The 14,093-nt window shown below is 52.5% G+C and overlaps 1 protein-coding gene across 1 annotated transcript in view; it reads right to left on the reverse strand.

The window, feature by feature from the left end:
* ATG9B (autophagy related 9B) overlaps positions 1 to 14,093 on the reverse strand; it is a 20,791-nt gene continuing 6,698 nt past the window's right edge. The window contains exons 8-17 of the mRNA XM_038755472.1: positions 13,741 to 13,882; positions 11,715 to 12,469; positions 9,992 to 10,199; positions 2,467 to 2,646; positions 1,818 to 2,066; positions 1,459 to 1,604; positions 1,194 to 1,290; positions 471 to 612; positions 227 to 376; positions 1 to 92 (exon numbers count right to left, since the gene is read on the reverse strand). Coding sequence (XP_038611400.1) covers positions 240 to 376; positions 471 to 612; positions 1,194 to 1,290; positions 1,459 to 1,604; positions 1,818 to 2,066; positions 2,467 to 2,646; positions 9,992 to 10,199; positions 11,715 to 12,469; positions 13,741 to 13,882 — 2,056 coding nt within the window. The 3' untranslated portion in view covers positions 1 to 92; positions 227 to 239. The remainder of the gene's footprint in view (positions 93 to 226; positions 377 to 470; positions 613 to 1,193; positions 1,291 to 1,458; positions 1,605 to 1,817; positions 2,067 to 2,466; positions 2,647 to 9,991; positions 10,200 to 11,714; positions 12,470 to 13,740; positions 13,883 to 14,093) is intronic.

Genomic DNA, 14,093 nt, shown 5'->3' on the forward strand with positions numbered 1-14,093 from the left:
CTCCCCAGGGCGAGGTCCGCTGAGCCCAGTCCTGCCCCGGTCCTTCAGGCTGGGGGATCCTTTTGGGGAGCCATGTTCCCCGATTGGAGAATCTGTGGGGGGAAAGGGAAAGGCTGGCCATTGCCCCATAATGACCCGTACCCCCCAGTCCCTTGGCTCCTTGCCCTCCCTTCCCCACCCGGAGTCCACCCCGACTCCCCTCCCCGACCCTCCAAGTGACACTGACCCCAGGTGATGGCTCAAGGGCTGCTGCTGCTGGGGGCAGTGGCTGGCTCCTGCTGAGCATCGTCGTCCTGCCAGCCCCCCAGGGGCAATGCCCTTTCTCCATCCGGCCCCCAGCGCCGTTCTGGTCCGGGGCCAGGGTCAGAGGAGAGGCCTGAGGAGAGGAAGCGGTCAGCAAGGCACCCCATCAGCCCACCCCAGATCCCAATCAGCCCTCGTCAATATCCCACCCCCGCAGCCCCTCTGACCGTGGCCGGGCGGGGGCTGGTTCTGCTCTTCCAGGGAGGGTGAGAGGGGTGGTGTCGGCCCACTGGGGTCGCTGGGCCAGAGGGCTGGGAGAGTTGGGGCCGTCTCCCCCAACAGCTCCTGCTGCTGTTGTTGCTGGTGAAGCTGAGGAGTGGGGAGAGGAGTGGGACCCCTTTGCCCCGGGCCGCACCCAGCAGCACCCCTCAATTCACTCCCACCCCTCTTGATGGGGGGAGGGGCTTATCCTCTCCCCACAACATTTTGCAATCCTTCCCCCCACCCCGTCCCCTGCCAACCTCCTCACACACAGATTCCCCTCTCAGATGCCAACCACCTGATTAAGGGGCATCTGTCCCACTCGTGTTCCTGTCTCCGCTCCCTTTCTCTTCCCCCATTATCGTGTAAGCTCCTCCACTCAATTGTAAGCTCCTCGAGGGTAGGGATCTTGTACCTCCCAAGTGCTTAGTACAGTGCTCTGAATATATTAAGTGCTTAATAAATATCATTAGTTGATTGATTTCCCTCTCCCACAAGTTTCTAATCCTTTCATCTTCCTCTTCTCCTCCTCCAGAATTCCTACCCTCTCTCCCTCGGTTCCTCCCCCCCCACCCTGCCCAAACCCACTCATCCATCCATTCATTCAGTAGTATTTATTGAGCGCTCACTGTGTGCAGAGCACTGTACTAAGCGCCTGGGAAAGTACAATACAGCAATACACTCCTCACCTGGTGCAGGTAGATGGCATGGAGGCTCATCTCGGCTGAAGCGAGTTCGGACAACAGGACGGGGCTCCGGACGCCAGTCGCCCCCAGAGACACACAGCTGGAGGGAGACCTGGGGGAGGTCAGCCACCCCCGGCCCCACCCATCTCTGAGTTCCCCAAGCCCGGGAATCTCCCCCTCCCCAACCCCACCCGAGCCTCCACACAGAATTCCCTGCCCCTCTGAAGCACCAGGCCCTTCCCCACTTCTTCCGCAATGGCCCCTTCACCTCTCATCTGCAGCCAGCCGGGAAGTGGAGCTGGAAAGGGAAGCCAGAAGGCTGGCGGTTGCTGCGGCGGGGCAGGGGGGAGCCAGGGCCGCCTCCCGGGGGGGCATCAGGGGATGCACCAGCAGGCTGGTCAGGAGAGCCTCAGGCTGCAAGAAACGGTGAGGAGAGAGCAGTCATCTGGTGGAGGTAAACAGGGTCACCGAGGTCACTGGGTTTAGGAGTCCAGGGCCCTGGTGGATCCCATTTGGAGGAGAGGGATAGAAGGGGTCACCAGGTAGAGAGGGGTCGGGGCAGGTGGAGAAAGGAGGGGGACGGGGAGAGGGAAGGGATAGTTGGGAGAGGGCAGAGGAAAGACTCACAGTTGAGGTGATGGAGTCGGTGGGCAGGCTCGGGCCCAGGCCTGGCGTAAGGGGGGACCGGGGGCTGGTGGCCCCCCAGGCGGCGGCGTCCTGCTGCACCCGGTCCCGCAGCTGGCCCAAGAAGCGGGAACTGTGCCCAGGCGGGCGCCAGCGTGGGTGTGCCAGGGCGAAGCGCATCAGGGATAGTTCTGTCTTCCCTCCCTCGGCCCTCTGGGACACAGAGGCCTCCGTCTGCCCGGCTGAGAGCCACTGGAGGGTATGAGAGAATCACGGGGGTTAGGAGGGGGCCTGCATAGGGACCCTCCCCTTTAGTACAGCGCTTAGTACAGTGTCTGGCACGTAGCAAGTGCTAACCATAATTATTAGTAGTAGTATTACTATTATTTCCCCTGCCCTGAACGCCAAAGCCCACCCAGGTCCATGCCTCCCTGCCCACAGCAATGCCCACTCCTGCCCCTCCCACGGAACCCCCACTCTCCAGCTCTGTCCCTATGGAGGCCTCCCACTCTCTCCAGCCCAAGCCTATTATGATTATTATTATTATTATTATTATTATTACAGAACCCCCTCCCACAGCTCCTCCTCCCTCCTGCCCTTCAAGCCACCCTCCCACAGCTCCGGCTCCAGCTCTGGGAGGGTGGGCTCGGACCTCAGGGTGTCCGTGGCGCTGGATATCCATAAGGGCGAAGGAGCAGACGTCCCCGACGCCGGCCACATCCACCGTGAAGTGGTGGAAGAAATCGATGATCTCCAGGGCTCGGGGACGGAACCAGAACAGGAGGGTGAGGGGCGTGACGATGGGCGAGAGGAGTTCTTCCAGAAGAGACACCTGGGGAGGGAGGATGTGGAGAAGATGGGGCCCGGAGATGCTCCCCATTGAACCCCAAATTGCCCCTTGTGCCCCCCCGGGGGCCTGGCAGGGCTCAGATCAGGACTACTGTGGGACAGAGTTGGGGTGGGTGGGAATGGAGCTTGATTCAGCCCCCATCAAGCTCACTGTGGGCAGGGAATGTGTCCATTTGTTGTTGAATTGTCCTCTCCCAAGCATTTAATACAGTGCTCTGCAGACAGTAGGTGCTTAATAAATACGATTGACTATTATCATCATCATCAATCATCTCTATTGAGCGCTTACTGGGTCCTGAGCACTGTGCTAAGCCTTGGGAGGGAATGTGTCTGTTTATTGTTCTAGTTTACTCTCCCAAGCGCTTAGTACAGTGCTTTGCTCACAGTAAGTGCTCAATTAAGACTGAATGACTGTGTCTCTTTATTGCTCTAGTGTATTCTTCCAAGCCCATAGTACAGTGCTTTGCTCACAGTAAGCGCTCAATTAAGACTGAATGACTGTGTCTGTTTATTGTTCTAGTGTATTCTCCCAAGCGCTTAGTACAGTGCTTTGCACACAGTAAGCACTCAATAAATATGAATGAATTTATGAATGAATCTGGAGAGTACAGTGTAATAGACTTGGTTCCCTGCCCACGCTGAGCAAGCCCGGTGTGGGTAGGGATTGTCTCTATTGCTGAATCGTGCTTTCCAAGCGTTTAGTACAGTGCTCGGCACACAGTAAGCGCTCAATAAATATGATTGACTATTATCATCATCATCAATCATCTCTATTGAGCGCTTACTGGGTCCTGAGCACTGTGCTAAACACTTGGGAGGGAATGTGCCTGTTTATTGTTCTAGTTAACTCTCCCAAGCGCTTAGTACAGTGCTTTGCTCACAGTAAGTGCTCAATTAAGACTGAATGACTGTGTCTGTTTATTGTTCTAGTGTATACTCCCAAGCGCTTAATACAGTGCTTTGCACACGGTAAGCACTCAATAAATATGAATGAATTTATGTATGAATCTGGAGAGTGCAGTGTAATAGACTCGGTTCCCTGCCCACAGCGAGCAAGCCTGGTGTGGGTAGGGATTGTCTCTATTGCTGAATCGTGCTTTCCAAGCGCTTAGTACAGTGCTCGGCACACAGTAAGCGCTCAATAAATACGATTGACTATTATCATCATCATCAATCATCTCTATTGAGCGCTTACTGGGTCCTGAGCACTGTGCTAAACACTTGGGAGGGAATGTGCCTGTTTATTGTTCTAGTTAACTTTCCCAAGTGCATAGTACAGTGCTTTGCTCACAGTAAGCGCTCAATTAAGACTGAATGACCGTGTCTATTGTTCTAGTGTATTCTCCCAAGCGCTTAGTACAGTGCTTTGCTCACAGTAAGCGCTCAATTAAGACTGAATGACTGTGTCTGTTTATTGTTCTAGTGTATTCTCCCAAGCACTTAATACAGTGCTTTGCACACAGTAAGCACTCAATAAATATGAATGAATTTATGAATGAATCTGGAGAGTACAGTGCAATAGACTTGGTTCCCTGCCCACGGCGAGCAAGCCTGGGGTGGGTAGGGATTGTCTCTATTGCTGAATCGTGCTTTCCAAGCGCTTAGTACAGTGCTCGGCACACAGTAAGCGCTCAATAAATACGACTGAATGAATGGATAGAGACCCCTAATCCCCATTGTGGACCCCCCGAAGATTCCGGCCGAGCAGGATGGTGGTGGGCAGCCCCGACAGTCCGGAGACCCCCATCCCGGCCGGCCTCCTGGAGGCCCCTTCAGCCCGGAGACCCGTGATGGCCTCCTCGAGGCCCAGCCTCCTGATATGGCTATATCTAGCCTTCTATTTATCTATTTTTGATACTACTGATGCCCACCTATTTGTTTAGTTATCTGTCTCCCCCTCCTAGACTGTAAGCCCATTGTTGGCTAGGGGATTGTTTCTATCTGTTCCCGATTTGTACCTCCCAAGCGCTTAGTCCAGTGCTCTGCACACAGTAAGCACTCACTAAATACGATTGAATGAATTTCTATTAATCTATTCTGATGGCATTGATGCCTGTCTGTTTTGTTGTCTGTCTTCCCCTTCTAGACTGTGTGCCCATTGTTGGGTAGGGACCGTCTCTCTCTGTTGGCAAATTGTACTTTTCAAGTGCTTAGTCCAGTGCTCTGCACCCAGTAAGCGCTCACTAAATACGACTGAATGAATTTCTATTAATCTATTCTGATGGCATTGACGCCTGTCTGTTTTGTTGTCTGTCTTCCCCTTCTAGACTGTGCGCCCGTTGTTGGGTGGGGACCGTCTCTCTCTGTTGGCGAATTGTACTTTTCAAGTGCTTAGTCCAGTGCTCTGCACCCAGTAAGCGCTCACTAAATATGATTGAATGAATTTCTATTATTCTGATGGCATTGACGCCTGTCTATTTGTTTTGTTGTCTGTCTTCCGCTTCTAGACTGTGCACCCGTTGTTGGGTAGGGACCGTCTCTGTCTGTTGGCGAATTGTACTTTTCAAGCACTTAGTCCAGTGCTCTGCACCCAGTAAGCGCTCAATAAATATGATTGGATGGATGGATGGAGGAGAAGCAGCGTGGCTCAGCGGAAAGAGCACGGGCTCTGGAGTCAGAGGTCATGGGTTCAAATCCTGGCTCTGCCAATTAGCTGTGTGACTTTGGGCAAGTCACTTAACTTCTCTGTGCCTCAGTTACCTCATCTGTAAAATGGGGATTAAGACTGTGAGCCCCCCGCGGGACAACCTGATTACCTTGTAACTGCCCCAGTGCTTAGAATGGTATTTTGCACATAGTAAGTGCTTAATAAATGCCATCATCATCATTATTATTATTATTCTCTGAGCCTCAGTTCCCTCATCTGTAAAATGGGGATTCATTCATTCATTCAATCATATTTATTGAGCGCTTACTGTGTGCAGAGCACTGTACTAAGCGCTTGGGAACTCCAAGTTGGCAACATCTAGAGACGGTCCCTACCCAACAGCGGGCTCACAGTCTAGAAGGGGGAGACAGACAACAAAACAAAACATATTAACAGAATAAATAGAATAGCAAATATGCCCAAGTAAAATAAATAGAGTAATAAAAGACATAGCCTAGTGGCTAGAGCCCAGACCTGGGAGTAAGAAGGACCTGGGTTCTAACACTGGCTCTGCCCCTTGTTGCTGGGTGACCTTGGATGAGTCATTTCCCTTCTGAGTCCCACCTGCCTCAGTTGTAAAATGGGGATTAAGACTGTGAGCCCCACATGGAACAACCTCATTGCCTTGTTTCCCCTCCCCAGCGCTTAGAACAGAGCTTTGTACATAGCTTACCTGTATATATGTATATATGTTTGTACATATTTATTACTCTATTTATTTTACTTGTACATATCTATTGTATTTTATTTTGTTAGTATGTTTGGTTTTGTTCTCTGTCTCCCCCTTTCAGACTGTGAGCCCATTGTTGGGTAGGGACTGTCTCTATGTGTTGCCAACTTGTACTTCCCAAGCGCTTAGTCCAGTGCTCTGCACACAGTAAGCGGTCAATAAATACGATTGATTGATTTGGAGTCAGAAGTCATGGGTTTGAATCCCAGCTCTGCCAATTGTCAGCTGTGTGACTTTGGGCAGTCACTTCACTTAGAATATTTATTCTATTTATTTTATTTTGTTAGTATGTTTGGTTTCGTTCTCCGTCTCCCCCTTCTAGACTGTGAGCCCACTGTTGGGTAGGGACCGTCTCTAGATGTTGCCAACTTGTATTTCCCAAGCGCTTCGTCCAGTGCTCTGCACACAGTAAGCGCTCAATAAATACGATTGATTGATTGATTGATTACCAAATACCCAGCTCTCTTCCTCCCTGCAAGGCCCTACTGAGAGCTCACCTCCTCCAGGAGGCCTTCCCAGACTGAGCCCCTTCCTTCCTCTCCCCCTCGTCCCCCTCTCCATTCCCCCCATCCTACCTCCTTCCCTTCCCCACAGCACCTGTATATATGTATATAAAATTGTACATATTTATCACTCTATTTATTTTACTTGTACATATCTATTCTATTTATTTTATTTTGTTAGTATGTTTGGTTTCGTTCTCTGTCTCCCCTTTTAGACTGTGAGCCCCGCTGTTGGGTAGGGACCGTCTCTCTACGTTGCCAACTTGTGCTTCCCAAGCACTTAGTCCAGTGCTCCACACACAGTCAGCGCTCAATAAATACGATTGATGATGATGATGTCATCAACTTGGACTTCCCAAGCGCTTAGTCCAGTGCTCCGCACACAGTCAGTGCTCAATAAATACGATTGATGATGATGTCGTCAACTTGGACTTCCCAAGCACTTAGTCCAGTGCTCCGCACACAGTCAGTGCTCAATAAATACGATTGATGATGATGATGATGTCGTCAACTTGGACTTCCCAAGCACTTAGTCCAGTGCTCCGCACCCAATCAGCGCTCAATCAATACGATTGAATGAATGGATGGTGATTATGGGTGAGTGAATGAATGAATGAATGGATGGATGAATGAATGAATGAATGGAGGCGGCACGCCCCCCCCCCCCCCCCCCCCCACTCACGGCCTTATACTGCAGCTCAATAAATACGATTGATGATGATGATGACGATGAGGTCGTCAACTTGGACTTCCCAAGCGCTTAGTCCAGTGCTCCGCGCACAGTCAGCGCTCAATCAATACGATTGAATGAATGGATGGTGATTATGGGTGAGTGAATGAATGGATGGATGAATGAATGAATGAATGAATGAATGGAGGCGGCACGCGCCCCCCCCCACTCACGGCCTTATACTGCAGCTCAATAAATACGATTGATGATGATGATGACGATGATGTCGTCAACTTGGACTTCCCAAGCGCTTAGTCCAGTGCTCCGCACACAGTCAGCGCTCAATCAATACGATTGAATGGATGGTGATTATGGGTGAATGAATGGATGGATGGATGGATGGATGAATGAATGAATGAATGAATGGAGGCGGCGCGCGCCCCCCCCCCCCCACTCACGACCTTATACTGCAGCTCAATAAATACGATTGATGATGATGATGACGATGAGGTCGTCAACTTGGACTTCCCAAGCGCTTAGTCCAGTGCTCCGCACACAGTCAGTGCTCAATCAATACGATTGAATGAATGGATGGTGATTATGGGTGAATGAATGGATGGATGAATGAATGAATGAATGAATGGAGGCGGCGCGCGCCCCCCCCCCCCCACTCACGGCCTTATACTGCAGCTCAATAAATACGATTGATGATGATGATGACGATGAGGTCATCAACTTGGACTTCCCAAGCACTTAGTCCAGTGCTCCGCACCCAGTCAGCGCTCAATCAATACGATTGAATGAATGGATGGTGATTATGGGTGAATGAATGAATGGATGGATGAATGAATGAATGAATGGAGGCGGCGCGCACCCCCCCCCACTCACGACCTTATACTGCAGCTCAATAAATACGATTGATGATGATGATGACGATGAGGTCGTCAACTTGGACTTCCCAAGCGCTTAGTCCAGTGCTCCGCACCCAGTAAGCGCTCAATCAATACGATTGAATGAATGGATGGTGATTATGGGTGAGTGAATGAATGAATGAATGGATGGATGAATGAATGGATGGATGAATGAATGGATGGATGAATGAATGAATGAATGAATGGAGGCGGCGCGCGCCCCCCCCCCACTCACGGCCTTATACTGCAGCTCAATAAATACGATTGATGATGATGATGACGATGAGGTCGTCAACTTGGACTTCCCAAGCGCTTAGTCCAGTGCTCTGCACCCAGTCAGCGCTCAATCAATACGATTGAATGAATGGATGGTGATTATGGGTGAATGAATGAATGGATGGATGAATGAATGAATGAATGAATGGAGGCGGCGCGCGCCCCCCCCCCCACTCACGACCTTATACTGCAGCTCAATAAATACGATTGATGATGATGATGACGATGAGGTCGTCAACTTGGACTTCCCAAGCGCTTAGTCCAGTGCTCCGCACCCAGTCAGCGCTCAATCAATACGATTGAATGAATGGATGGTGATTATGGGTGAATGAATGAATGGATGGATGAATGAATGAATGAATGAATGGAGGCGGCGCGCACCCCCCCCCCCACTCACGACCTTATACTGCAGCTCAATAAATACGATTGATGATGATGATGACGATGAGGTCGTCAACTTGGACTTCCCAAGCGCTTAGTCCAGTGCTCCGCACCCGGTCAGCGCTCAATCAATACGATTGAATGAATGGATGGTGATTATGGGTGAATGAATGAATGGATGGATGAATGAATGAATGAATGAATGGAGGCGGCGCGCACCCCCCCCCCACTCACGACCTTATACTGCAGCTCAATAAATACGATTGATGATGATGATGACGAGGTCGTCAACTTGGACTTCCCAAGCGCTTAGTCCAGTGCTCCGCACCCAGTCAGCGCTCAATCAATACGATTGAATGAATGGATGGTGATTATGGGTGAGTGAATGAATGAATGAATGGAGGGATGAATGAATGAATGAATGAATGAATGAATGGAGGCGGCGCGCGCCCCCCCCCCACTCACGGCCTTATACTGCAGCTCAATAAATACGATTGATGACGATGAGGTCGTCAACTTGGACTTCCCAAGCGCTTAGTCCAGTGCTCCGCACCCAGTCAGCACTCAATCAATACGATTGAATGAATGGATGGTGATTATGGGTGAATGAATGAATGGATGGATGAATGAATGAATGAATGAATGGAGGCGGCGCGCACCCCCCCCCCACTCACGACCTTATACTGCAGCTCAATAAATACGATTGATGATGATGATGACGATGAGGTCGTCAACTTGGACTTCCCAAGCGCTTAGTCCAGTGCTCCGCACCCAGTCAGCGCTCAATCAATACGATTGAATGAATGGATGGTGATTATGGGTGAATGAATGAATGGATGGATGGATGGATGGATGAATGAATGAATGAATGGAGGCGGCGCGCGCCCCCCCCCCCCCCCCACTCACGGCCTTATACTGCAGCTCAATAAATACGATTGATGATGATGATGACGATGAGGTCGTCAACTTGGACTTCCCAAGCGCTTAGTCCAGTGCTCCGCACCCGGTCAGCGCTCAGTCAATACGATTGAATGAATGGATGGTGATTATGGGTGAGTGAATGAATGAATGAATGAATGGATGGATGAATGAATGAATGGATGGATGAATGAATGAATGAATGAATGAATGAATGAATGAATGAATGAATGAATGAATGAATGAATGAATGAATGAATGGAGGCGGCGCGCGCCCCCCCCCCCCACTCACGGCCTTATACTGCAGCAGCTGCGCCATCTGGCGGCGGATGCGGGCGGCGCGGGTCGCCGGGGTCCGGAGCGGCCCGGGGCCGGTCTGCTGCTGCTGCTGCTCCTCGGCCTCCTCGGGCCCCTCGGGCAGGTAGTGCATGTGGGCCAGGGCGGCCTGCAGCAGCGGCTCCGGAGAGCGGCCACACAGCTCCTCCTCCGGGATGAAGCGCCTGAGCAGGGACGGGAGAGACCCGTCGGGAGCCCTCTGGTTTTGTTCTCCGTCTCCCCCTTCTAGCCTGTGAGCCCACTGTTGGGTAGGGACTGTCTCTATGTGTTGCCAATTTGTACTTCCCAAGCGCTCAGTCCAGTGCTCTGCACATAGTAGGCGCTCAATAAATACGAATGATGATGATGACGGGGACACCGAGGGGCCAGACCGAGCCCCTTCCTTCCTCTCCCCCTCGTCCCCCTCTCCATCCCCCCCATCTTACCTCCTTCCCTTCCCCACAGCACCTGTATATATGTTTGTACATATTTATTACTCTATTTATTTATTTTACTTGTACATATCTATTCTATTTATTTTGTTTTGTTAGTATGTTTGGTTTTGTTCTCTGCCTCCCCCTTTTAGACTGTGAGCCCACTGTTGGGTAGGGACTGTCTCTACATGTTGCCAATTTGTACTTCCCAAGCGCTTAGTACAGTGCTCTGCACATAGTAAGCGCTCAATAAATACGATTGATTGATTCATTGATTACTTGTACATATCTATTCTATTTTATTTTGTTAGTATGTTTGGTTTTTTTTTTTTCCTCTGTCTCCCCCTTTTAGACTGTGAGCCCAATGTTGGTTAGGGACTGTCTCTCTATGTTGCCAATTTGTACTTCCCAAGCGCTTAGTACAGTGCTCTGCACATAGTAAGCGCTCAATAAATACGAATGATTGATTGATTGATTACTTGTACATATCTATTCTATTTTATTTTGTTAGTATGTTTGGTTTTTTTTTTCTCTGTCTCCCCCTTTTAGACTGTGAGCCCACTGTTGGGTAGGGACTGTCTCTACATGTTGCCAATTTGTGCTTCCCAAGCGCTTAGTACAGTGCTCTGCACATAGTAAGTGCTCAATAAATACGATTGATTGATTGATTGATTGATTACTTGTACATATCTATTCTATTTTGTTAGTGTGTTTGGGTTTTTTTTCCTCTGTCTCCCCCTTCTAGACTGTGAGCCCACTGTTGGGTGGGGACTGTCTCTATGTGGTGCCAATTTGTACTTCCCAAGCGCTTAGTACAGTGCTCTGCACATAGGAAGCGCTCAATAAATACGAATGATGATGATGACGGGGACACCGAGGGGGCCCGGGGATGCGGGACTTCCCAGACTGAGCCCCTTCCTTCCTCTCCCCCTCGTCCCCCTCTCCATCCCCCCCATCTTACCTCCTTCCCTTCCCCACAGCACCTGTATATATGTTTGTACATATTTATTACTCTATTTTACTTGTACATATCTATTCTATTTATTTTGTTTTGTTAGTATGTTTGGTTTTGTTCTCTGCCTCCCCCTTTTAGACTGTGAGCCCACTGTTGGGTAGGAACCGTCTCTATACGTTGCCAACTTGGACTTCCCAAGCGCTTAGTCCAGTGCTCTGCACACAGTAAGCGCTCAATCAATACGATTGAATGAATGAATGAGGGCGGAGCCCTGCCTCTCTCGGGAGGGGGTGGGGGGGGTCGGTTCTGACCTGGCGACGGTGACTGCCACCCCGAGACCGGTGATGGCGGTGAGCACGTGCTCCACGGCCAGCACGTCCTCGTCGTAGACGGTCAGGGCCAAGAGGGCGGCCAGCAAGGCCCCCGCGAAGAAGGCGGCGTGACGGGCCAGCAGGGCGGCCAGCGGGCCGGGCGGCGAGGCGGCCCGCAAGTAGCCGGCGGCGGGCCGGTAGGCGCGGGCCAGGCGGGCCCGCAGCGAGTGCGGCAGCTCGTTGAAGTGGCGCAGCTGCAGGCGGGCCAGGCGGGACCAGCGCCGGGTGCCCAGGGCGCCGGGCTCCCGCCGCAGCAGCTCGGCGTGGCTGAAGAAGGCCCGCAGCCCCTGCCAGGCCAGCACCAGCGGGCACAGCAAAAGGTTGGCCAGGGCCAGCAGCAGCAGCGTCCGCCGCAGCCGGGCCGCCAGGGCCCGGCGCCGGGCCCCGCGCTTGTAGGCGGCGGGCAGGGCCCAGCCCCCGCGGAACAGCGAGGCCGGCCCTCGGAACAACAGCAGGTCCAGGTTGAGGGCCAGCCCGCGGCTCAGGAAGGCCGCGCTGCCGCCCCAGGGCAGCGGGCAGCGGGCGGGCAGCAGCCCCTTGTTGGCCAGCGCCACCAGGTAGTTGGGGAAGCGCAGGATGCGGTGGTGGACGTCCAGCTCGCTCAGAGGCCGCGGCAGCACGCACAGGCCGCCCCCGCGCTGCAGGTCCAGCAGGCGGGACTGCACCTCGGTCCAGGGCACCGTGCTCACTTCGCCCTGGATCACGGGGGTGGGCGGCGCAGGGGTCAGCTCGTCCCCCGCCAGGGGGGCCGCGGCCCGGCCCCGACCGGGCTTCAGGAACTGGGAGTCCCTGGGCCACGGCCCCGGACCGCCTCGCCCCACCGGTTGATGTCCACCCCCCCTTCTCGACCGTCTGCTCCTTGTGAGCAGGGAATCCATCTGTTTATTGTCAGATTGGACCCTCCCAACCACTTAGTACAGTGCTCCACACACAGTAAACGTTCGATAAATACGACTGAATGCGTGAAGGTACGGTCAGGGCCGACCCCGGAGCCTCGTCGTTGCTGGGCTTGGGTGGTGACACCGACGCCAGACGGGCACTCTGGTGCCCGCTAAGGGGGCTCCGGGCTCTTACGAGGGAGGCCTTCCCATGAGCTTCATGGAGTGGCCTCTCAAGTCCCTTGCTACCGCTCCCTCAGCGCCAATGACTATGGTACTTGGGTAGGGACTGTCTCTATATGTTGCCAACTTGTACTTCCCAAGCGCTTAGTACAGTGCTCTGCACACAGTAAGCGCTCAATAAATATGATTGATTGCGTGCCAGGCACCGTTCTAGGCGCTGGGATAGATATAAGTAGGGACCGTCTCTATATGTTGCCAACTTGTACTTCCCAAGCGCTCAGTACAGTGCTCTGCACCCAGTAAGCGCTCAATAAATACGATCGACTGATTGCGTGCCAGGCACTGTTCTAGGCGCTGGGATAGATATAAGTAGGGACCATCTTTATATGTTGCCAACTTGTACTTCCCAAGCGCTCAGTACAGTGCTCTGCACCCAGTAAGCGCTCAATAAATACGATTGATTGATTGTGTGCCAGGCACCGTTCTAGGCACTGGGATAGATATAAGTAGGGACCATCTCTATATGTTGCCAACTTGTACTTCCCAAGCGCTCAGTACAGTGCTCTGCACACAGCGCTCAATAAATACGAATGAATGAATGAATGAAGTTAATCGGGTTGGGCACAGTCCCTGCCCTACCTGGGCCTCACAGTTTTAATCCCCGTATTACATATGAGGTCACTGAGGCCCAGAGAAGTGAAGTGACTCACCCAAGGTAGCACAGCAGACAGGTGGCAGGGCCGGGATAAGAATCCAGGGCCACACTCTTTCCAGCCTTCAGAGTTGCGGGGCGGAGGAGGGGGGGTGGGGGGTTCCCCTCCCCTCTACCCCTCAGCTTCACCCCTGTGCTTCCCAACCCCACCCCACACTGCCTCCCTCCCTCCAACAGTGTCCCCATAACTCACCGGGAGAATCTTCAACGCCTCCCTGTAAAACGCCCGAATGTCCCAGTAGCCGAGGAGGCTGCAGAGCGAGCGGAGGAGCCGGAACAGCCAGTAGCCGGTGGCCAGGACCAGGAGGAAGAGCAAAGGCGAGCAGGAGCGGATCCTGGGGTCAGCCGGCCGGCAGACGGACAGACAGAGGTCAAAGGTCAGAGGGCTCGATCTAGGCCAAGAACCACGGGCAGGGGGTGGGACCCGGCCTGGAGACAGATGGAGGTATCCAGCAATAATAATAATGATGGCATTTGTTAAGCACTTACTATGTGCAGAGCACTGTTCTAAGCGCTGGGGGGGATACAAGGTGATCAGGTTGTCCC

This window comes from Tachyglossus aculeatus, chromosome 13, assembly GCF_015852505.1.
Source record: "Tachyglossus aculeatus isolate mTacAcu1 chromosome 13, mTacAcu1.pri, whole genome shotgun sequence".
Classification (NCBI taxonomy): domain Eukaryota; kingdom Metazoa; phylum Chordata; class Mammalia; order Monotremata; family Tachyglossidae; genus Tachyglossus; species Tachyglossus aculeatus.